Genomic DNA, 25,680 nt, shown 5'->3' on the forward strand with positions numbered 1-25,680 from the left:
GGGAATGTGGAAGTAGGTGTCCTTGAGATCTAGAGTGACAAGGAAGTCGTTTTGTAACAGGAGTGGAAGGACTTGTTGGAGTGTGACCATATGAAAATGATCCGACTGTATGTAAATGTTTAGAGGTCTGAGGTCTAGGATAGGTCTTAGAGATCCGTCCTTCTTTGGGATTAGAAAATATAGGGAGTATACTCCTTTGATTTGCTGATGCTTTGGAACTATTTCTATTGCATTTTTCTGCAGGAGGGATATTACTTCCTGTCTGAGCAGTGGTAAATGTTCTTGTGACATTGGACGCTGCTTGGGTGGTATGTTTGGGGGGGTGGATGTTAGTTCTAGAGAGTAACCTGATTGAATTATTTGAAGCACCCACCTGTCTGATGTGATGTTTTCCCAGGCTGGTAGGTATTGTTGTAGTCTTCCCCCGACATGAGTGGAATGGGACGGAGGAAGGGGACTTCAGGTTTGAACCCTGATATGCGTAGCCAGGCATGTCTACGTAATAAAACCCATAGTGTCTGCTGGTGGGGAAGGCCTTGAGGGGTATATGTCATCTTGAGGGACATTTGGGATGTCTTGGGTGTTATAATCATCCCACGGGTCAGGTGAGCCTGGAGGAATGGATGGATCATCTACGTTAGCCACTATATCATCAGAGCTATCATCCCTATTGTCATCGTCTGGTATGATAGAGGATGTAGGGGAATGTTGTGGTAGGGGAGCAGGTGGTGATGGTATAGGTGGAGGAGAAGGGGAAGGAAGTCTTAAGGGCGAGGTAGCCATGTCCTTTTTCTTTGAATGAGGAGCTGGCACTGGTGTAGCTAGTGGTCGCTTTTTTGAAGCTAAAGTTAGCTGCCCAGCGATTGGGTCTTTAGCTAGAGTCTTTTGTGCAGGGTCTGGATGAAATAAGTCCTCTGCAGGAGGCCGATCTTTTGGTGCGGAGGGAGGTTTCGGCACCAAAGCGGTTTCTTTTGTTTTTTTGGCAATATCCTTAACCGGAGAAGCAGGAGTCTTTTTCGGCTCCGATGATTTTTTTCGGCTCCGGTATATTTTTGGGATATGATGTTTTTTTCGGTTCCGGTGGTCTTTTTGAATCCGAAGCGGGTTTGCTTGGTTCCGACCTGGGTTTCAGTGCCGAAGGAGTAGCGGTAGGCTTCAGCGCCGGTGGTTTGGATGTCGGAGGGGCCGGTGATGTCTTTTTCGGTGCCAGTAGGTGTGTGCCGGCACTGTGGGAAGGCCGACTCAAGCCCGGGTCGCCTGAAGGCTTAATTAGCTTCTTAGCTGGGCTCAAAGGTGGGGCAGTAGAAGCAGTGTGTCGGTGTACACCCGAGCCCGAGGGTGTGACAGGGGCCTTCTTTGGATGTGTCGAGGAAGGGTAGGGGTTGACGGTCATACTTACGACCCGCTGTGCTGGAGTGATGTCCTTGACTTCTGAATCTTCTGCCTCGGAGTTGCTGTCGACGTCATGTTGTTCTGGGACGTGGACGCCTTCTTCAAATATGTCGTCCGTAATCGGAGCTGAAGATCGAGCCATTGTTCTCCTAGCTCTTTGGTCCCGGGTAGTCTTTTTGGAGCAGAAAGAGGCACAAGCAGAACAGTCTCTGGCCTCGTGCTCCGGGGAGAAGCAAAGGTTACACACTTCATGAAGGTCGGTGTGGGGAAACTTCGACCCACATTGAGGACACTTTTTAAATGGCATCCTTTCCATGAGCTGGAGTCGAGGCCTAGTTAGGCCCGAAGGCCGTCGACGATGACCGGAATCGAAATCTTCGGTGTTGAAGAGTAGCGTCGACTGGGAAAGCGTTCTAAACTAATTTTCTGTAAATTGGTGAGGATTGCGCGCCGAAGGAAATCGGTTCCAACACGGAGTGCTGGAAACACATCCGAACCCGGTGGCGGAAAAAAACAATCTGGGGATGGAGCCGATGCTCATGCGCAGTATCATCCAAAGGAGGAGTCACCTATCCTGTGACTTCCAAAGACTTTTCTACAACAAAACAAACTGCCTACATCCGGGCCCAAAACTAGGTGACCATCTATGCACAGTCTGTAATCTGCAGCTCATAAGCCTCGAACAGTAAATTATTGAAATCACAAAGATCTACAAATGCAATCCCAAAATCATTGATAAAAATTTGCAACATTATTAGAAAATATGGAATGACTAAGATTAGATCTTATTGATATTCTGGGCAAACAATTATGTTGAAAATATTGTAATATGTCACAGGTTACAACTTATCATGGAGTTAAAGCAACGTATGGGACAAAACAAATAATCATATGTTAAAGATAAACCCCACTAAACATTAACATCTACTTAGGTTTTCAGAATTACCAAAGGATACATTTCGTCCAATGAAAAGCATTACATGTAAACTCTTTGCATTCATATTTATTGTAGATATCATGACAACATGACTAGTTTAACTAACGGGGTGGCAAGCACAGCTTATGCTTAAGATGACTGATTGCATGCAACACATTCTCAGTGAAAGGCAGGCCACCTCTCGATGCCAAAAATAACACATTGCTTAAAAGGCAGTCAATGCATTTTATAACAATATGCTAGATAAAAATCAGTTGTTATCCACTGATTTCATAATACAGGATCTCACATAAAATAATACATTAGATTGTCTAGAAAACGGAACTGGAAAAAAAACTACAGAAAAATAGAAGTAGGAATTGTATGCCAGTATAGTTTTAAATTTAAAAAGGGTAGCCTGTGTTGAAATATGAATCCACTACGTTAATAACTTTTTGAAGCAAGTAATGTAGATTACATCTCACAGAATGTCTAATTAGGACAAATGAGCAAAACTAGGTAAGTATTCACATTAGTAAGTACTGAAATGGGGTGCTGGGCCATATATAGTGCATAAAAATGACCTAAGTTAGGGAAGTGACTGATGAGTGTGAGGCCTAGGACCATCTCATACATCCAGCTGGACACTAACCGTTTTAGTATCTGGAGGTGACAAAGGTGATGTGACACTGCTTTAGAAAACTCTTTATAAGTAACTAATTATTAAAGTGTTGCAATATTAAATGCACACTTTATTTTTTCTAGGTTTTGCAAATATTTTGCCCTACACATGTTTCCACTTTTGCATAGTCTTACTTACGTTGTTTGGATACCACTCATAGTTCACATTTTGATGAAATGTTTCGGCTCTGTTACCTCCTCACATGCTTAATGCCGGTTTTACTGTCATATACGTACTATTTTACAATGTTTCCTTTGTTGAATGATTATTACAAGGCAGCAGATGTCCAAGTTATTCCCGTGTTTCAAACAGATGTAGCAAGCTTGGGAGTTTTCCAACACTAACATACATAAGGTAATGACAGCTATACAGATCATCAACCTCTTAATTTACTTCAGAGGCTTTAACAACCTATTAACTTTCACATAAGAAAAAGCACAGTAACCCATTGCTCATGAGAGCTGGAAGATGTATTTGTCTTTTGCAAATTCATGCAGTACTACCTTGCAATGTTTAACCCGTTGCGTGCTGCCGGTGGCCGTCGCGAGCAGTACCTTCGTAGTGCTGCGCACGTCCAATGGCCGACGCGGCCCCACCCGCGCACGGAAACGCCCGCACCGTGACGGAATTACCGCCGCGGTTAACGGGTTAAATAAAAAAAAGGCTGCTGCCCGTTTTCTTTAGTTTTTATGTTTTGAATCTTTTTTTTAGGATTATATTACATTTATTCTGAACATGTTAAAATATGCAGGATTCCTACCTACTACTTCTCAGAGACATCCTAGAATGAAAACCAGGTCATTACCTTATAATGAAGTGGGCTCAAGTGCTTAAAACAGCCGAAGCAGGTATAAAATAGGCTCACAAAGATTGTCATCACCAAGACAAGTAATGTAAAGAGTGTTGTGGAGGATTTGAAACCTACAATGAAATGAAAGACAAACGGTTAACAAAATATAACGTGAATATTTGTCTTGTGGTTGTGGAATTGCTTTAGCACAATCAGAGCACAGATGAATCTTTGTTTTCAAGGTCCACACCCACATAACATCAAAGAACACTCGACCCACCCCGTCCATAGCCTCACGAGTGCAAGATATAGGGGGCTTAAATAACTGAAATTTAAAAAAGGTTATCCAGTAACATAATGCCTTCAGCATCTTGAGCTTACAAATTAAACCCATTGTCTGAATTCGTGCCATGTGAAATAAGAAGAAGAAAAAGAAAGAAAGCTACAATTTGACATTTAAACTGCTATCTATGCTAACAAGTCCTTGACACTGCCATCAACGGACCGAAAACAAGGATGCTTGTTTCCGGTCCAAGGAAGACCTGGTTTGGCAGTTCGGGCTGGACTGTTCCCATTACGAATAGGGTCAAGACTGGTTTGCATATGGCTGGGTCTGAACTGCAGTGGCAAAGTCAACTAAAGAATGATGATGGATTCAACTCAGATCTGTGACAGGGGGGTGAGTGTCTGAAATGTTTCAGCGCTCCAGCCATCATCTTGTGTTTGCTTTCTTTGCCTTAAGTTGGCAGGGTATGCCCAGAAGTGGGTCCCTTGCTCACTTTGCCACTGGATTCAAGCTAGCCTGGCTGATGAGGGGTGTTACCTTGAAACTGGTCCCCAGATGCTTATTTCCGTTCTAGAGAGAGACCTGGCTTGGCAGTTTGAGCTGGACTGTTCCCATGAGGAACAGGGTGAAGACTGATTTGCATATGGATGGGTCTGAACTGGGTGGCAAAGTGAGCTAAAGAACGATGATGAATTCAACCCAGATCTGTGACTGGGAGAGTGTGTCTGAAAAGTTTCAGCGCTCTGGCCATCATCTCATTGTGTTTGCTTTGCTTGCTCAAACTTGGCAGGGTATACCCAGACGTGGGTCCCTTACTCACTTTGCCACTGGATTCAAGCTAGCCTGGCTGATGAGGGGCGTTACCGCAAAACCGTTCTCCGGATACTTGTTTCCGGTCCAGGGAGAGACCTGGCTTGGCAGTTTGGGCTGGACTGTTCCCATGAGAAACAGGGTCAAGACTGATTTGCATATGGCTGAGTCTGAACTAGGGTGGCGAAGTGAGCTAAAGAAGGATGATGGATTCAACTCAGATCTGTGACTGGGGGAGAGTGTTTGGAAAGTAGCAGCACTCCGGCCATCATCTCGTTGTGTATGATTTGTTAACACATTTAGACAGCAGCATATTTTCTTTTTACTACTTGTATTCTTTAAATGTATCTTGCATATGTTGAGTTTGTGTGTGTTTCAGAGGATGAATGCATGAAAGAGTAAGTGGATGGATGAATGGATGCATTGAGTGCAAAGATGAATGACAGAGTGCACGTAGAAGCTTATTGAGTGTCTAAAGCCATCAATTAACACAAAAGGTACGCTTATTCATAAGTCAGACTTAATGGTATTGGCAATGTGAGGGCCCAACAGCTCACCTGATAATGTTTTATAAAAACAATGATAAAACAAGCACTGAATAAGGCAAAATGTTTGCAGCCAACACCAAACCTATTGACATTGCTAATGCTGGTTTCTTATTAATCTCAACCTATCAAAAATGGTTTGGGTATTTAAATTGTTAATTCTTTAACTGCATTGCTAGTTGGTTTTGTTACACAAAATAACACACACACACACACACACACTAGTCTAGCTTGGCTTGGTTCTCAAGCCAAGCTACCAAAGGTGAACCAAGCGTACTTTCAAGGGAAACTATTTTACACTTCTGTGTCCTTCTTGTTAGGCAGACTGGCAGCCGAATCACAGCTCATATGAAATTTGACTTCCCTCCCCCATATCCCACCTGTGTGCTTCTCTACAATACAACTTCTGGATATAGATTTTGTGCCATTTTTTCTAAGAATTCAATGAAACTGATATTCAGTGTTTAACATGCTCAATTAAAATGACCACAAGGGCGATGAACAAGGTGGTATTTAATATGCTAAACTAACTCTTGCAACAAATTGTGGTAATCTTAAAGCACACATCACTTACCCATTCTGACAAGGGAGAAAAAATATAGCCAGGTGATACAAAGGATGGGAGCAGCCAGAGCCTGGAGCACTGCACTAAAATGGATGTTTCGCTCCAATGTCGTAGGCAGGTAGGCATAGTAGATATTGTGGCGGTCCACCATGTGCTTCAGCAGTAAATACGTAAGGCCTACAGAAACAAGTCACACCTATAAGGATAAGCTTCCATAAAATCTTAACAAAATATTTGCGCAGGACACAGTTTCAAAGAGAGATATTGAAATTTCTTGTGTGGCTCTACTTGGAAAATTTGAAACTGGCTAATAGGAGTTTCTCAGAGCCTCTCTGGCACGTACTGAAAAATCCTACTTGTACCCCTACTGAACATAGATAATTGGGTTCTAATTACAAATACCTGTCTAGTAAAACCAACTAACGTAATCAATATCTATGTTGCAATTACAACTCCATGGTAATAAAGTTACCTAATGGCGGGAACGCGTGGCGTCAATGGAGAATGTTGAAAAGTGTTCTTGAATGCATCTGCATGGGGAATGATTCTGTGGAATGAGCCATTTTCAGCAAGGGCTTCATTGCCTCAACCTCCACTCACAGAAGGTGGGCCTGAGCACCCCAGTGTTCACGGAGTAAGCACCATTGGTGGCAAAATCTTCATGATTTATTATTGATTCACATCATATTTTCAGTGTATGCTCAAAGCGCCAAAACTGTAAAAAAGCTAATTATCATTTAGAATACAGAATTGTAATATTTTATAGGTAATGTCATGAACAGAAATAATGGGAATTGTAATCTTTAAACTAATTATAGAGCACATTGCTGCCATTCGTGAGATGCATCACTGGGGCGTTGAGGAGTAATGCAGCAAATGCACTAGACCGAAGACATACAGCGGTTGTGCAGAGCAGTTATATCTTAGAGTTTCACAGTAATGATGCATGTGGGTAGGATTGGCATTATGGCTTTCTTTGTGTATAGGCTAGGTGTGTGAGGAACACAAAGTACTCTACTCTTGGCACAGCGAGTAGTAAATGCAACTTGGTTAGTCAAGGAAGTATATGAGGCACAACCTACGTGTTCATTATGAATTCAGTTTGTTCCTTTGGACGGCTTAGAAGAAAAGCAGATGTCTAGGTTGTGAGCAGTTTGCTACACAGACTAGGTCATTGTAATGATTTGTTAGATATACAAAACCACACAGGAGCAAAGAACCCTGTAAGGAGTATATGGAGGTGAGTCAAAGTATGCAGAAGGAGAGACCAAAGTTATCAACTTGAGCTTGAGGGGGTTAGGGTGCAAGCTTAGGGAATATAGTCTCAACTTCAGTAACACTGGTAGGGAGCTCTAACAATATGGACGGAAGAAGTGAACGTACGGTGTGAATAGAGGGACATCTATCCACTTCGAGAAATACGAGACTCACATGTTTACTGGTGGAATTTCCCCAAAGTCTGAATATGTTGGTCTTACTCCTCTTCTGAAAGATATGATGTCACACTTTGTCAGTAAGGAATTCCAGATGGAGATTGCTGCCCCGTGAAGAATTTTTTCAGAGCTTCTTCAGTTCTGAATTTGGGAAGTTCCAGTTGTGAAGAGCTTTAGTTTCTTGGGAACCTGGAGCTCCCAATATAGTTGTTTGGCTAGGTAGCTAGGTTTTCTTAGGAGGATGGATTTATAAATTAAATATCCATTTTTTAACCTGATCCTTGCCAGTAATGATAACCAGTTCTGCTTCTGTAGGATCGATGACGTGGAGTGGAGCACTGTTTTTTTTCATTGAAGCAAACTAGGTTGTCTGGATACCAGCCAGGAAGGTCCCACCAGAGTCACGTTGGAGGTGCTTTACTCTCTTGGGTGAATGTAGGTAGACATTCCCTGGTTGTGGCATTCTGTTGATTTGTTGTATTAATGTTAGAGTGGGATCATTTTTGATAACTAGAGGTTTTATAATTCACAACAGCAAGAAGGGTCGAATCCTTTAAGTTTTAGTTTAAGGGTTAATTTTGGGTCTTCTTTGCCTTTGGATCAGGACATGATAAAGACACTTTGTTTCATTCAGTGCTGCAATTTCACAAGGCAGAGCTAGGGTGTTTGAATATCCTGAAGACAACACCTCAGAAACTTGGAGGGGCCCAGCCCATGTGGAGATTGCACTAAACATTAGTCAATCTGGAGATCACACACACATCACGATCCCGCAGCCAATTCATCACTTTTCCAGCATATTTCTAGAAATCATAAATTGACTCAGCTGTTAGTAAACAGAAACGTGGGTATGCCTTCTGCACATCCTGCTATACTTTAGAATCACGATGTCTATTTTACGATTTTTTACTGAAGAGAAAAATACACAAACAGAGGTGGCTTCTTATTCAAATATGGCAAGTGCGGGTAGGGCAGGTGCACATTATTTTTTTCTTCCTCTTTTAGTATGCCAACATTTTAAAAACACATCTAACATTAATCATTGATGATTGCACACAGTTGTAATCTGTGATTTTTCTTTAGTGCCTAAATACATACATCAATGTGCCAGTCTCAGCAGCAACCAGACACACATTATTAAATGCTAATACCGGAAAACAAAGGGCCTATTGCATGCTACATTTTTAGGAAATCAAGCACAGTGATACTTTGAACACCACTGTAAATGAATGATAATTGGAAAGCTCATTAAACAGAAACACAACTAGAGAAGCATGCGTAAATTAGTAGCTTGAACGTATTTTTGATATACGCGAGTGATCCAAATACAAGCTGGGAAACTGGCACACCCAATTGGCCTGGTGTTCTATTAGTGTCAAGTTTATTTTTTCACTATTAGTAAGTTTAAAAAAATATAGCAAATGCCACTAACTTCTACCAAAACAACTCAAGGTCAAACAATCAACTTACCAAAAGGGGCGATGATAGGACAAACAAGGCTGTATGCCATGATGACTGTAAAGATGCAAAGCATTCGAGCGTACATAGCGCCAAACTCAAACTCGTACGCTTGTTGCTGCAAGAGAAAAACAGATATAGGCAATGCAGCTCCTGCAGTCACATATGTAAAATACAGTTAACAACAAGGAGCTAAGAGGGAACAGTGGTCAAAGGTCGTACTCCACTCAGTAATATATTCTCAAAACAAGACCTAGACCACAACGGCACCCAATTATAAATCCCTTTATGGTGTACCATCACATGCAAGACTTTTGCAAATGACTCCTCTCTTTTTAGTTAATGAGGTAGGAGGTACATCCATGTTATGCCATGTTTAAAAACATATGCCCATACCCTTGGAAACATATAAACATTTGTGAGACAACAACTAACACATGCCTAAGTGCCAAATTAAGGTAAATGAGAAAAAGTGTGGAGTCACCCAGAAACCTATGAGGGTTTGTACCTCTCGACTGGTATGCACCAAGGTGGTCGATTGAGGTTGTGAAGACAACGCATGTCCTAATGCAGTGGCTTAAAGATTTGTGACGCCCTGAAGAAATTGCCTAAATTGGAATTGGCAATGAAACATGTCGGCAAGTTGAGTCTGGCTAGATAGGTATTAGCTATTCTCACTTTTTTAACAACCCGCAACCAACACGAAAGTGACAGAATAAAGCTAAGTTCCGTGTTGTTTGTGGCTTTTATATGTCTGTTTGAAAATTTCTGTGTCTTTCGTTTATTTTCACACACTACATTCTTTCACAAACACTGTCTTGGTTTGTTTGTCGGACACCTATTTTTCTTTTGAGCTTGATGGTGCCAATGATGAGATCAGGGCAATCCTGGTGAGTACCTGCCAGGTTCCCGTTGGTGGTTCGCCCGTGAGGCGCCATCTCGCTCACACACACTTTTTCTCATTTACCTTAATTTGGCACTTAGGTGTGTGTTAGTTGTTGTCTCACAACTGTTTATATGTTTCCAAGGGTATGGGCATATGTTTTTAAACATGGCATAACATGGATGTACCTCCTACCTCATTAACTAAAAAGAGAGGAGTAATTTGCAAAAGTCTTGCATGTGATGGTACACCATAAAGGGATTTATAATTGGGTGCTGTTGTAGTCTAGGTCTTGTTTTGAGAATACATATGTAAAATACACCTACAAACTGTGCACCTTGACTAATGTGCCAGAAGATTATACATCCCAAATTAATAATACGTTTATTTTTTAAGTTTTTATCTGCAGCATACAAAGGTCAGTATATTTACATGCTTCATAAACAAAGATACAGTCATTTGTGGTTTATTTTACTCGTTTCTCAATTTGTGATATAAAGTAATTTCATATTCTGCAAATGGGTCATAGATGTGTTTCTTAAAATTGTTATGCCTCATGACTATTATATTGAAAAGTTAGTTAACACGGTTATAAAAAAAGCTGTGCAATAACAAAATACTGAATTTTCATCGGTCACTATTTAGTCAATATTTACCAGAGAGAATCACTGCTAAAAGGAGTAGAGAAGTGTCAATGCAGAAAAAACCCTCATATAGCTGCACCTATTGACTAAGACAGGTCTGTGAATTTGAAGGATATGAACTGCATTTCAACCTCTTCTAGATTATGGTACAATTAATAATCTTTTTTGGCAATTGAAAATGGTTAGCGGATCAACACATTTCAGTAGAAATGACATTCTGTACCAACATCTCACTGTTTGTGTTACCTTCGAAACCAGGATTCTGCTGTGGAATTACGAAAAACAATCGGTCTTGATCTCAGAAGCATCGAATGTTGGGTTGGCATTGCCAGCATTTGAACTTGTGACTTGCAGGTCACATTAGGAGTCATCTCAGTGAAGTTATATAATCTATTATCTACAATATCTATGTGGTTCACTGTGTTTATGACAGGCCACTAAAAGAGTCGAGATGCGTCAGATCCCAAATCATTTGTAAACGGAAGACACTTTCTCAAAAAACAGTGCAAAGCTTAATAGACCAGTTTGTAATATAGCTGATGCATTGATTCCTAAAGCCCTAATTGAGTGTAAGTCTTGCAATGTTGTGTTTAAAAAATGATAACTTCTTTTGATTCATGACTGAATTGGAAATATGAGGGAGGTCACATATTATTCCAGAATCTTTTTGTATTGGCTTTAATTTCTACTTTTGGCGTCTGCTTTTATTTTGGATGAACAGAATTCATAAATGTTGTACCTAGTTTTAAGTACAAGGGGGACTGTATTCAGACTAGTTCACAAACTACAACACTAGAGTTAGGTATTCTTTGAAATAGTAAGGTTCTGACTAGCAAATTCACTGTCATTTTAGTGCATTTTAAATTGTTTCTTATAGTTTATGGTTTTGGCCCTGCCGCTCTGTTTAAGAGGGTTATACAATGTTTACAATTTCTGTTGCTTATAAGTACCTTTACCTCGTTTAAAATGTGCACTGAATTGTTCTCTAGAGCATCAAACTTGAGCCTGGTGCTGGACTACTGATGTAATAAATGTGTAAGAAAAAATCACCTTCATAGTGATTCTAGCAAGTTCAGTGTTTTCTTTTACTCCTTCACAATTGTTTGGGAATGCCTAAAAAAGCTTCTCCCAAAAATACACTGTGTCCCTAAGAACTTTAAAATACCCGACCTGCAGCACTCTGGCAAAATTGGAAAATATATTCAAGTTGTTATTTGGAACACAAGAGAGGAACTAAGAAGAAAGAAATACTCATAAATAAATTGGACTTTAAGGACCAGCACACAAAATGGGTGGGAATCTGATGAAATTCCTTTTGGATTAACTTTTGCGGAATAAATATCCATGAGAGTTAGAGAGAGTTCTTTTTAGAGCTGTTCTTAGATAGTATACTACAAAGAATAAAAATAAAAATAAAATGTTGGTATATAAATTGTGATATGATGTAATGTGCAAGATGAAAAAGGCTCGCCCTGCTTAATGGTATGCTTTACTGCATGTTTAAAGAATATTATTGACTCAAGAGGTAGATATTTCAAACAGGCTGAGAAGTGTAACACCACTCGAATAAATTGAAGTTTTCTACAATGTTGAAGAGTATATTTTCTTCTGACTGATAAAATAACTCAGATTAAAGCAAAAGTCACAAACAATTTTAAGGGTTTTCAGACTGAGCCTTCATCCTGCGACTTTTCTGATTTGTGTCAGATTACCACGACTCTCACTTGGTATTGTCGCTTAATTTAATACCCTTATTGCAAGTTTCCTGATCTTTAAATTACATTCTCTCATGGAAGGCCACAATGCTGGACCAAGTTCTTACCACACAGACCAGTAACCATTAATTCTTGTGACAAAGGCCATCTTTGCCTAGAGAAATCCTCAGGCCTGCACGCAGACCAAAGGGTGAAACAAGTGTTGGCTGGCTCTTTTCCTTCTGAACATAGCAGCAATATTGATACAGAAAATATTTCCGTAATAAATCTACGTATTAAAGTAATGCAGCATCTGTCTATATTTCAAAATTAAACATTAAGGGATTCGTCTTGAATACCCTGCACATTTGCTCCTTGTCTACCCATTTCAAAATAAGTTTAAATGAATACCCTGAAAGCAAAAAAGGGCTGCTACTACCAAAAAGCCTTTGAGAACATTCCGGGAGTAGAGTTCAGCTTGAAGTTTTGATAACTGTATTGATAATTTTGATTTGGATTGTAAATCTAAGAAACCAACTATACTGTTGAAAGAGATGTTGAAGTAAGCTTCACAGAGACCTACATGGTATGCGCCAGAAAGACCATGTAAAAGTTGTTAGTCAAAAGAAACAAGTTTATGTTGTAAAGATTCAATATTGCCTAATGCACCTGCTTGGGTACAAGAAAGTATTGTAGAATTGCTTTAGGTACATGTCTTGTCTACAGAGCCCTAAGACTCCAGCAGTCTATAAATAAATGCACTCCAGGACAAGGACCTGTTTAATTGAATCCTTATTGTCTACTCTTTTAAAGTGCTTCATGGATGTCAACTCATCAACTTGCCATGGGTAGGGGAAGTGACAACATGCATCCTTTGAACCTGAGGTACACATGGCTGGTCACTTATCAGACCCATAGCCCCAGGATTGGCTTGTGAGGGGTTACAGAAAGGTAAAATATTCTTAAACTACAGAAAGTAAACAGGGAGCTTTAAGCCCTGCCTACTTTCTGTCTCTAATGCTGCCTTCTTCACCCCAGAGCCTGGGCAATGTAAGGGGTACAAAGAAACCCTACCTGCCTACTCATAATTGGCAGAAGATTAAGGAAGAATTAAACTACACCAGAGGTATTCTCTGAAAAAGAATTCGAATAAGGGAAGGGTTCATTCAGCACATTGAAAAATGTCACCTCGCCCCTCAGGTCACAACAAACATTGCTTTACCATGATAAATTAAGACTCAGAAGGAACAACAGGAAATCCCACTATGCATGTGTGACTCTGGTCTAGTTGGAGGCCTGTGCCAAGAGTTGTTCTTTTGCCCAGAACTCAAAGAGCTAACAAGCAGGCCATGCAGATTATATCATTAGCACTAAGAAATACATTTATTTAAAAAAAAATAATAACTAGGAGAAACGCGGCATTTTGGATGCTTCAGAGACAAGATGGCGGCTGGATGACCTGAGCGGGTGTCACTCCCCGACTGCTGCTGCTGATTTTCGGCGATTATGGGAGAAGAACCTCTGGAGGGATTCACTGTGATGGTGAAAATAGCCTTTTGAAGAAGCGGATCAACAGCGGATCTGTGAAAAACTAATGCTCGGTGAATTGGATAATCAAAAGCCGTGGCTTCGGTTAGTCCGGCTTGCAGTAACCGATCTTCGCAGCCGCGCTCACCTGAGGACGTGGCGGGCGTGGTCTGCGGGAAAGGCTGGGCAGGACGCGGACATGAACGGCAGCTTGAAGTTCGGTATGCCGCCCCGCAAGAATGGGAATTTACCCTTTCTCAACACCAAAGCCGCAGCGATGGCGGCTGGAGTACGGAAGATGCCAGTACTGACCTCGGATGAAAAACCGGATAAAGCGGCTGACAAGCTCGGCGCGAAAGGAACTGCGGCCAGCTCGAAGAAAGCGAATGCTAACAGGGCAAAACATGAGGATGCAACGCACTCCCCCTGCCTAACAAGTGATGAGGCTGCGAGCAGAAATAATGGATTGCCGGGGGGTGCTCTACAATCCCCTGACGGCGCTGGGCGAGGAAAGACACTAACCGTTCCCGGGATGTTCTCTGGTAAGCCCACTGGTACAAAAACGGTGGTAAAACCCCCTCGTAGCACAGCGAATGTAATAAGTGTAAATAATGCAGTCAATGAGCCTGAACTAGTTAATGCTACGGACAAAGTGGTCAGAGATGAGTTTAACAAACCAGGGGCTGCTAGTATTGATAAAACATTAAGTGCACGGAGCTCTGAGGTAGCGTATTCTTTAAATGCTGCCGTAAGAGGGTCTGAGGGGGACATCGAGAAACAAATACAAGAGAAGGAGACAGATCCTGATACTACCTCTGTCTTCCAAACCCCGGTAGGGGGCATACCTGGTATGGGAACCAGGACTGGTGGCTTACCAGATATACAGGATGGAGAGAGCTTTTTTTCACTGGCTGAAGAATCTGATATGGACAATAGCACAGACTTGGATAATACAGATGATGACAAAACTTGAGAGGATAGTGGGAGCCCCCCAACCACCGCGGATACTTTAAGAAGGGCCACTCATCGGCATAGTAAAACTAGGAAGACACCCTCTGCTAGCTTAGGACGAAGTGAGAGCGGTTGCTCTGAGACAAGTGACAACTTTCAGTGGGATTATTCCACAACCAGTCTAGCAGGGACAGTAGGGCTCGGAGTGCAGGAAGATAATCCAGGGGGCCCTGGCAGTAAACCTAACTTACCTCCATCAAATACCTTGATATATGCCATGCTCAAATCTATACAAATCGAAGCACGCCAGGAGCATAAAAGATCGCAACCAAGAAAATACAAGGGGCAAAACGAAAAAATACCAAAGTCTGTTCAGAGGTTGTTGCTAGAACAACAACCCTTGAGGAACGAATTGTTGGATTGGAGGCTGGGTTAGAAAATGTTGAATCAAAGACAACCGCTACTGATGAAAGGTTTGCGGATATAATGTGGAAACTGGAAGATTCCGAAAATAGGCTGCGCAGGAACAATCTACGTCTTTTAGGGATTGATGAAAAGCAGAGGGGGACGATGTAAGAGGGTTTGTACTGACACTGCTTAAGTCTGCATTCCCAGAACTAGCTCATTGGTTTTGGGAAACCGAGATTCAGAGAGTTCATCGATTCCCCCTAATGATATGAAAAAAATCCAGGCTCGGATTCTAAACCCCGGGCGATTTTAATTTTTTTGGGCAATTTTCTGTTGATATTTGAAAAGGCACGACCAGACGCCAGGAAATCAGTTGAGGGCCAGACTTTCTTTGTGCGGCCCGATTTTTGCCACGCAACAGTAGAGAGGAGGTGACGGCTCCGCCAGATGATTAGCCCCTTCCAAAAAAAGAGTGTGAGGTCTATTTGATGAACCCAGCGCGGCTGAAGGTTATACATCAAGGGAAAATTCGGGTATTTTCTTCGGAAATTCAAGCCGAAAGTTATTTGAAGGAATTAACTGCTGGCTAATGGACTTAAGCTTTGTATGAAGTGTTTATAGCCTGTCTGATTTATTACTGATGTGCCTGGGCGCTTAGATTTCATTTGTTACATAAATCTCATTTCTCTCATTGTTTTTGATGTAGTTTTACTGTGAAAGCTAGTATAGAAGGTGCGATTTGAGGGATTTGAGAGTTAAGGGGTACTTCTTCTTGTGGGCTCCCTTAGAGTGAAGTCCTTTTCTGGTCTGACTGGGGTCGGATTTCGCTTGTTCTAAAGGCTTTTTTGTTTTTTTCCTCTCTTTTGGTGTTTCTGGGGTCGGGGAGTGACGGGGCGACACTCAGGAACGCGGGAGGGATCGCAAGGGTCTGAGGACCTTTTTGCCTTTATGGAGGGTGTGACGGTTGGGGGGTGGTTGGGGGTGGGGGATCCATCGCAGGGAAAGGGGAGGCTTGATTTAATAACTGGGCATGTCTTGGGTAAGAGGATGGTTGTGACAGGGAGGGTATATTTTTCTATGGTCTGTAAGGAATGTATGTTTATACAGAATGGCATGCATTAGGATAGCCTCCATCAATATTTGTGGGCTGAACGATCCAGTAAAACGGCGTAGGGTAAAAGAGGATGTCCGATTCTTGAGGGCAGATATAATCTGCCTTCACGAGACGCACATTGAAGCTAGCCGTAATAAACTCATCGAATTTGAGGGTTTCCAGTTGATCTCCTGGACAAAGCTGGAGGCAAAAACTAAAGGGGTAGCGATATTGGCTCATCGGGGTTTGGTTAATATAAATCGCTCCTCTGCTGACGAGTATGGTAGGTGGGTCATTATTCATGGTAACATTCATAATAAAGTATTTACACCGTGCTCTATCTATGGTCCGGTATTGGATGACCCGGAACTCTATAACTGGCTAAATCTAGAGTTGGTCGGTTGGCCTGCTTCGCTCATATTATGCGGCGATTTTAACATCAATATAACTTGTGAAGTGGCCAATCACCCAGATATAGGGCATTCTGGGCGGAAACTTAAAGTCCAGAGGTCCCTGGTTCAAAGGCAAGAATTACATGGTCTGATTGATATGTGTTTTTTTTTTTAGGAGAAACGACCCTGGGTTTACCTTCTTCTCAGCACCGCATAAAACTCATTCTAGGTTGGATTATTTTTTTTATTTCTCCAAGCCTGATACAGGGAGCCAGTATAACTAGATATCCAAGAGTAATGTCGGACCACAATCCATTAGTACTAGAGGTCAATATACAGTCCAGGGGGAAAAAACAAGATAAATGGACTTTTAATCGGGGTTTACTGAGAGACCATGCCTATATAGAATGCATGGCGATGTGGATAATTAGATTTTTGAATGAAAATATTGGTAGCACCAATATACAGAATGTGTGGGATACAGTACAGGAGCTATATAGAGAATTGGAAGAGGCGGAGATTAATCTTGCTAGGGGTATTTCGGGGGGTGGGGAGGCTGACCCAGCACAAACAAGGATAATAATTGCCAAGTCTGCCATAACTGAAATCTCGCAGGCTAAATCCACAAGTAAATTTCTAGCCTGGCGATCTAAATTGTATGAGAACAGTGAAAGAGACGGTCATATGCTAGCTATAAGGACTAGAGAAAAAGCGGCTGTTTTACGTATAGACAGTATTATGGACCCAGATGTCAGGTTGGTCACTGAGGAAGGGGCAATAGTGCTGGCTTTCCAGAAATTATACCAAAACTTGTATGCTGAAGATCTTAGAGATAACCATGGGGTACAGGCGGTAATACAAAGGTACCTTAACGAGATAGAGGTAGGCTCATTGTCATTGGACGAGCAGGGAATGCTTGACGCCGCGATTAACTCTGATGAGCTATCGTTGGCTATTGATTCTCTCCCAACCGGTAAGGCTGTGGGGCCTGATTTTTTACCTGGAGAATTCTATAAGATTTTTCGACTCCAGCTTCCTCTTATCATGCTTGAGATGTTCAGAGTGGTCCAGAATGGGGATAAGCCCCCTGAATCCTAGCAGATGGCTAGGATAGTAACATTTCTAAAGAAAGGAAAGATACCGACAGATACTGGATCTTATAGGCCAATTACACAAATTAATAGTGACATCAAAATTTATTCAAAGATTCCCGCAAATCGACTGGCAGTGGTTATTAAAAAATTGGTTTCTCCGCAGCAACACGGCTTCGTACCCAGCCGAGAAACTATCGACCACATACGCCGAACGATCGCGCTTTTCAACTGCACTAAGGTTACAGGAGACCCTATGGCTTTAATTCTGCTAGACGCGGATTAAGCTTTTGATAGGGTCTCCTGGCCCTTTTTATGGGCCACTTTGAAGCACTATGGTCTCGGGGAGAAATATATTCGAGCTATACAGAGTATGTATGTACAACCAACAGCTCAAATATCGGTGATGGGGACCCAATCGGCAACAATAAATATACTCAGAGGAACAAGGCAGGGGTGCCCTTGCTCCCCCTATTGTTTGCCATCTACATCGATTATTTATACAAGAAACTGTTAAACGATCCAATAATTCAACCTGTGCAGGCCAAGGGTGGGGATACAAAAATGTCGGGCTATGCTGATGATTTAGCGATTTTGACTGACTCCCTGCAGGTAGCTCTACAAGAAATTAAAATCTTAACATCGCAGTTTGGAGAGATATCAGGCTACCATTTAAATGAAGCAAAAACTCAAATAATTTGCAATGATAGAGCTAGTTTATTGGATCCAGTAGGCAAGTCCAAATATTTAGGGATAGAGATTAGCTCAAAACCCAAGGAAATAGTAGAGATCAACCTGAATCCCCTTATACATAAATTAGAATCGGATGCTCGCCGATGAATAACCTGCAGCTCACACTAATGGGTAGATGTAACGTTATCAAAAGGATATTCTCCCCAAAATCTTATATTGCTTTAGAGCTATTCCTTTGTTGATAGAGCTAATTTTTTTAACCATATTTGATCGGATTATTTCATGGTTTTTATGGGCTGGGAAACGCCCTAGAAGGGCTCTGAAATTCATGACCTTGCCCAGAGACAGGGGGAGGGTGGACAGTACCCAACTTTCAAATATACTATTGGTCCATTACACTGAGACAAATAGCTGATTTACTGGGTGGAGGAGTTTTGGATCGTCCAGATACTTCAATATATCATTTAATTTATGGGGTAGAGGCTAAAGGACTTTTGTTTCGACATATAGATTTTGCATATTTTAAAAGGGTGAGGTTTAAGGTCTTGCTTAGTGCCTTTAAAGTTTGGACGGAGGTCCGTAAAATGTTCGAAATTGGACGACTTCACATATACTCTCCTTTTGCAAGGAATATTCTCTTCCCAGAAATTTTTTGTGATGCTTATTTTAAAGAGTGGTCAGTTCAAGGGGTTAATAGCATAGGGGATATTATTTCTGATTCTAGGCTTATGACCTTCGAGGCTATAAAACAGAAATTTGGTATAGGGAATAAACAATTCTTTAAATTTTTACAGAATAGAGATTTTCTATGCAAAAGAACTGTCACTTGGATACGTATTCCGTTAGTGAAACTGATTAATGGGAACCAATCGACTATATATTCTATATACAAATTAATAAATGAGAAAAGAAGCGATGATTTAACCAAGCATTTCGACAGGTGGCAAGAGGGTTTACAAGCAGGACAAGGTGTATGTCAAGATTCACGTGTGTATAGTCAATCTGCTTGCATCTCCGCTAATCTTCAGGTACAATGCTTCAAGACTTGGTTTAATCTTTATATAACTCCTGCCCGAATTCATAAATGGGGGGGGGACTGCTGGGATAAATTGCTCACGATGTGGGGAACTTGCGGCTGATAGTATACATATGTTTGCCACCTGTCCCACTCTGTGCCAACTGCTAAATAAAATAGAACAGCGCCTGGACCAAGTTTTTGGATATACTGTATCATTGACACCTCAAGTTATTATGCTAGGTGTCTCTGACCAAAACATGGCTGAACCAGAGCGGAAGATGCTTTTTGTAGCAATGGCTGTGTTGCGGCTATGTCTAGCCACAGTTTGGCTGGAACCGGTCCCCCCGACGTTACATGTATGGTTTAGCAAATTTTTATGTGTATATAAGTGGGAAATCTCTGTATATAGGAGAAGAGGAAATAGGGTTCGGAGGGAGGGTGAACGGATTTGGTGATCTCTTATTAATTGGTTGAATCTGGAACAATAATGGCCAGTAGTTATTTATTTATGTATGAATGATTTTTGTTGGTATTTGTTCTCTTTACCCTGTGGGGATCCACCAGTGGTGGGTGGGGGTTGGGGTGGGGTATAATCATGAAAAGGAGGACCTAAGGCATAGTGGTCTAATGTTTGCTTTTTTCTTTTTTGTATCATTTGTATCTATGTCTGATGTCCTAATAAAAAAGTAAAACAAAAAAAAATGAAAACAACAAAAAACCTAATAGTGATGAAAACTAAAAATGTATCAGAATAATTCATGTTGTGTCACAGTAAGGGACAAGGTTGGGGTTAAGAGAACAGATTAAGGTGAAGGTCATGTTCAAATTCGAAATAGGGTCAGGGTCCTGATTAGGCGTAGTGTAGAGGTCAGAGGTAAAATTAGAGTTATTTTTAATTTATTTTTGTTTTATTTATTTTTGTTTAATTCATTTAACTTATTTTCCAATAAAGCCTATTAGTAAAAATGTTTTGCAAAGTTATTATTGTATTTCTTTTGTTTTTAATTATTGCGACAGATTTGAAGAACAATGTTGCTAATTCCCATAAGGAGACAAAAATATAATTATCTGAAGATAGATGGACAGAGTTTGGCTGTGTAGCGAAAGTAGAAAGCATAGGTAGCTAAATTTCACTCCCTACAAAATCAGCCAGCAAGAGGAATGTTACCATCTTAACAGCCCAGAGACAAATTCAGCCCAGGAAATGAACCACTTGAATAAACATTTACCAGGGAAATAGATATATGAGAATCGTTCAGAAGTGCGATAAAAGCGTTATTCCTAAATCTAATTTAGAAGCTTCCACCTTTCAAAAAGGAGCAAAAACACTGTTTATAAAATTAATATACTAATCTGTCCCATTTCAGTCCACATACTAGACTACCCCTTTTAATTCTATGTTGAAAAGTAATTATGGCGCAATTCTTCATCATTATAAATTGTCAATATGTATTCTAGAGTGCTTTTACACTGAAAGACCCAAACAAGGTGACCTGTGGGATTATTTGGTGAACCTTTGAAAATACCTGCTTAACGTTTCGTCGCTCCCCTGCAGACCTGGCCATTATTATTAGAAAGGTGTACTTGAGGAGTCCAGGTAAACGCAAGAGTTCCATCCCATTCCCGATGAAGGCTGCAGCAATCACATAGTTGACGAAGAAAGCTCCCTGGTCCGGCAGAAAAACACAGCTGAAGACAGGCAAAGAACACATCAGTTAACCAGGCGGGCACACTGAGGCAAAACTCAAGAACAGCCCAACTGAAGGATGCAGGCATGCAGAGTGGTCAATATGGGTTCAGTTTCACTGTGATCTGTAAACTAGCAGATCCAGATTTTAAGCGACCTAGAAACACAACCAGACAGACAACACACTCCAGGGGTGTATGTGATTTTCAGACAGAAGCCAATGGGCCTTGGCTGAAAGGAGATGGGTCGGGGATCTGGGAATCGTACCAGTGAACTAAAAGAAGCGGGGCAACCAAGACTCTAGGAAATTGCTGCAGAAGGAACTTAAGAAGCAGGGCAACCATTAAAAAAAAAAAGCAGCAGGGCAACCATGATCCAAGGAAATTGTTGCAGAAGGAACTTAATACAGTGTCAATGACAATATATACATTATACAGTCATGACATTTCTAGTACGGTACTACCACCCCACCTTCCTTCAGTAGGATTAGCTACAATCTTTTTACTCAAGAGTTCGGTCGATAACTATCAGTTAAGGACTGCAGATAAAACATTGCGTGTTCGGTTTCTGGTTCTTCCAATGTATGATCCGAGGCACATCTAATCTTCCACCCACAGTGGCGTGCGCTAAATTAGGAGTATTTACAAATCTTTCGGGTATGCAGTGTACGCCATAAAAGTAACTTCTATTGTTACTCACATTCTATCCATGCTAAATACCAGGGTTTCTGCTATTTAGAGCTGCAACATTTTCCTCAAATTTTGAATAAATAGTAAGGTTCCTATGTTCTACCAAATATTCCACTTAAGAAATACTGGCCTGGTATTTCTCAGCAAAGAACTTCTGAGAAGATCAACTAGCTAGAAGATCTGTAGCCGGTGCTTAATTTGCGAAAGTATAAGTGCCAGGGACCAAAGTTTTACTCATAAGCCCGCAATCAGCATACTGAATGACAGAGGTGCCGAATACCAAGGCTGTGTAGGGTTAATTCCATCTCATGTCTGGTTCCTCCAACACCAGACACTCCCTGTCCCTTTACCTCACTCTTTCAGTTTTCTTTTCCTTGTCAATGTTTTTTTTAGCTCTTCTCCCTCCTTCTTTCTCGCTTGTGTTTTTCTCTCTTGCTCTGATACAAAGTCGGATGAGGTAAAAGAAGGGCAGTTTCCCCAAAAATGAGTGCCAGTAGCCTGCACCTGCACTGGCTCAAATGAAGCCCCGTATGTAGCCCAGTAATATCAAGGGATTGACTGCTCTGATTTTGGAAGCAGATGTCAAATCTTGGTAGGAGCAGATCTACAGAGATAGATCTGCAGCTGGCCTGCTTAGAACATGTCTAAACCGAGGTAGAGTGTGTTTTTTCAGTTAGAGGATTTTGAAACCATATATAATGCCTTTCATCATTTAGCTAAGTTTGTGCACTGATTTTTTGATATTTTAAACTCACTGCAGTGATGTACAACTGTGCTGACCATCTGCCAGTCACCAACTGCACATTTTTGAAAAATTTCAAAGAGAGGGTGGGTGTGGCAGTAGTTTCCCATTTAGTTACATACAAAGATAAAAAAATGTCAGCAATGGCAGACCAAATGTTCGTTCTGTCCTCACGTCCAAGTTCTCCTCCTCTTCTTTGCCATTTTAAAGTAGCAAAATAGAGATACAATAAGATTCAATCACATTCATACGCACTGACTCGAGGTCCAGATGTGATGGTGTCTAGTGTAATCCTGTTTCAATCAATCAATCAATCATGGCATTTGTATAGCGCGCTACTCACCCGGAAGGGTCTCAAGGCGCTGGGGGAGAGGGGTCCGTCACTGCTCGAACAGCCAGGTCTTGAGCTGCTTCCTGAAGGAGAGATGGTCTTGGGTCAGCCGAAGGTGGATGGAGAGGGCGTTCCAAGTCTTGGCTGCCAGGTAGGAGAAGGACCTTCCTCTGGCGGTGGTTCTGCGGATGCGTGGTACGGCGGCGAGGGCGTGGTTGGTCGATCGTAGCTGGCGGGTGGGCGTGTAGAAGGTCAGGCGGTCGTTGAGGTACTTGGGGCCCAGGTCGTGGACAGCCTTGTGTGCGTGGGTGAGGAGCCTGAACGTGATTCTCTTGCTGACGGGGAGCCAGTGCAGGTCTCTCAGGTGGCCGGAGATGTGGCTGTGTCGGGGATGTCCAGGATGAGTCGTGCGGAGGCTTTCTGGATGCGTTGGAGTCTTTTTTGAAGTTTGGCTGTGGTTCCGGCGTAAAGGGTGTTCCCGTAGTCCAGTCGGCTGGAGACGAGTGCCTGGGTGACGGTCTTCCTGGTTTCGATGGGGATCCATCGGAAGATCTTGCGGAGTATGCGCAGGGTGTTGAAGCACGATGAGGAGACGGTGTTGACTTGTCTGGTCATCGAGAGGGAGGAGTCAAGGATGAAGCCCAGGTTGCGTGCGTGGTCCGTTGGCTTGGGCGTGGTGCCTAGGGCAGGGGGCCACCAGGAGTCGTCCCAGGCGGAGGGCGATGATCCCAGGATGAGGACTTTCGTCTTCTCGGAGTTCAGTTTCAGGCGGCTGTTCTTCATCCACTCGGCGACGTCTTTCATCCCTTCGTGTAGGCTGGCTCTGGCGGTGGCGGGGTCGTTGGTGAGGGAAAGGATCAGCTGGGTATCGTCGGCGTAGGAGATGATGTTGAGGTTGTGTTGGCGTGCGATGGCTGCGAGGGGGCTCATGTAGACGTTGAAGAGGGTTGGGCTGAGTGATGATCCTTGTGGTACGCCGCAGGTGACTTTGGTGGCCTCAGATCTGAACGGGGGGAGGCGGACTCTCTGGGTTTTTCCGGCGAAGAACGAGATGATCCACTCCAGTGCCTTCTCTTGGATTCTGATGTTGCTGAGGCGCTGCACTAGGGTGCGGTGGCAGACGGTGTCGAACGCTGCAGAGAGGTCTAGGAGGATGAGGGCCGCTGTTTCCCCGTTGTCGAGCAGGGATCTGATGTCATCGATGGCTGCGATCAGGGTGGTCTCGGTGCTGTGGTTGGCTCGAAAACCGGACTGCGAGGGGTCGAGGGATCCGTTCGTCTCGAGGAAGGCGGCGAGCTGTCTGTTGACGGTCTTCTCGATGACTTTGGTGGGATAAGGGAGGAGCGAGATGGGGCGGAAGTTCTTGAGGTCGGTGGGGTCCGCTGTTGGTTTCTTCAGTAGGGCGCTGAGCTCGGCGTGCTTCCAGCTCTCCAGGAAGGTGGCGGTGTGGAAGGAAGTGTTGACGATGTCCCGGAGTTGGGGTGCGATGATGGCATCGGCCTTGTTGAAGACGTGGTGGGGGCAGGGGTCGGTTGGGGATCCGGAGTGGATAGTGTTCATCGTGCGGGTGGTGTCTTCGGTGCTGACCGGGGTCCAGTTGCAGAGGGTGGTGGTGGCGGGCGTTGGTTCGGTGGTTGGGTGCGTGGACGGTGCGCCGAAGCTGTTGTGTATGTCGGCGATCTTGCGGTGGAAGAACGAGGCGAGTGAGTCGCAGAGGTCTTGCGAGGGAGTGATGTCGTTGTTTCCGGCGCTGGGGTTGGAGAACTCTTTGACGATGCTGAAAAGTTCCTTGCTGTCGTGGGTGTTGTTGTCCAGTCGTTCTTTGAGTGCTGTCTTCTTGGTGGCGCGGATCAGCTGGTGGTGCTTGCGGGTGGCGTGCTTGAGGGCGGTACTGTTGTCTGTGGTCGGGTCGTGGCGCCAGACTTTCTCGAGGGTGCGGCAGTTTTTCTTGGAGTCCTTGAGTTCGTCGGTGAACCAGGGGGTTTTCTTGCTGCCGGGTCTGCTGGGAGGGTTCTTTAGTGGGGCGAGGTCATCGGCGCAGGCGGTCAGCCACTGTGTAAGGTTGCTGGCTGCTTCATTGGGGTCCGTTGTGCTGGTAGGGGGGTTCTGGCTGAGGGAGGCGGTGAGCTGCTCGGCGGTGAGCCTTCTCCAGCTCCGGCGAGGAACCTGTTGCGGGTGGTGGTGGGTCGTGGTTCTTCTGAAGCTGAAGTGGACGCAGCTGTGGTCGGTCCAATGAAGTCCGGTGGAGTGGCTGAAGGAGGTGTGCTTGCTGGAAGAGAAGACGGGGTCAAGCGTGTGGCCGGCGTAGTGGGTGGGAGTGTTCACCAGTTGCTGGAGTCCGAGGTTGGCGAGGTTGTCCAGCAGGGTGGTGGTGTTGCTGTCATTGTTGTCCTCCAGGTGGAAGTTGAGGTCCCCTAGGAGGATGTAGTCAGCGGAGGGGTGGGCGTGCGGGCTGATGAAGTCTGCGATGTCTTCGCTGAATCGTGTGCGTGGTCCTGGGGGTCTGTAGATGAGGGTGCCTCTGAGGGTCGGTGTGTATCTGGAAGTGGAGGTGTTCGGCGGCGGTGAAGGTGTCGTCGGAGTTGGTCGAGATGCGGATGGTGTTCTTGTGAATGATGGCGATGCCTCCTCCCGTCTGGTTGACGCGGTTCCTCCGGGTGATCTTGTATCCGTCTGGGATGGCTATTGCGATGTCAGGCGCTGAGGAGGCGTTCATCCAGGTTTCCGTGAGGAAGGCGACGTCTGGTGCTCTTGTGTCGAGCAGGTTCCAGAGTTCAACGGCGTGCCTGTGGATGGAGCGGGTGCTGAGCAGGATGCACTTGAGGTGGTTGTTGCTGGGGCTCGGCTTGGCGGGAGCGGTGCAGGTCCGGAGGCAGGTGAACTTGCAGGCTTGGCAGGTGAAGGGTCCGTTTCGGGGTGGCTCGGTAGCAGGCGGGGTTCCGGCCGGCGTTGAGTGCGTT

The 25,680-nt window shown here is 43.4% G+C and overlaps 1 protein-coding gene across 1 annotated transcript in view; it reads right to left on the minus strand.

Annotated features, from left to right (window-relative positions):
* TMEM63A (transmembrane protein 63A) overlaps positions 1-25,680 on the minus strand; it is a 399,225-nt gene that overhangs the window by 22,976 nt on the left and 350,569 nt on the right. Inside the window, exons 18-21 of the mRNA XM_078647542.1 lie at positions 20,798-20,960; positions 8,890-8,995; positions 5,996-6,163; positions 3,796-3,911 (exon numbers count right to left, since the gene is read on the minus strand). Coding sequence (XP_078503668.1) covers positions 3,796-3,911; positions 5,996-6,163; positions 8,890-8,995; positions 20,798-20,960 — 553 coding nt within the window. The remainder of the gene's footprint in view (positions 1-3,795; positions 3,912-5,995; positions 6,164-8,889; positions 8,996-20,797; positions 20,961-25,680) is intronic.

The sequence above is a fragment of the Lissotriton helveticus genome, chromosome 6 (genome assembly GCF_964261635.1).
Source record: "Lissotriton helveticus chromosome 6, aLisHel1.1, whole genome shotgun sequence".
Taxonomy (NCBI): domain Eukaryota; kingdom Metazoa; phylum Chordata; class Amphibia; order Caudata; family Salamandridae; genus Lissotriton; species Lissotriton helveticus.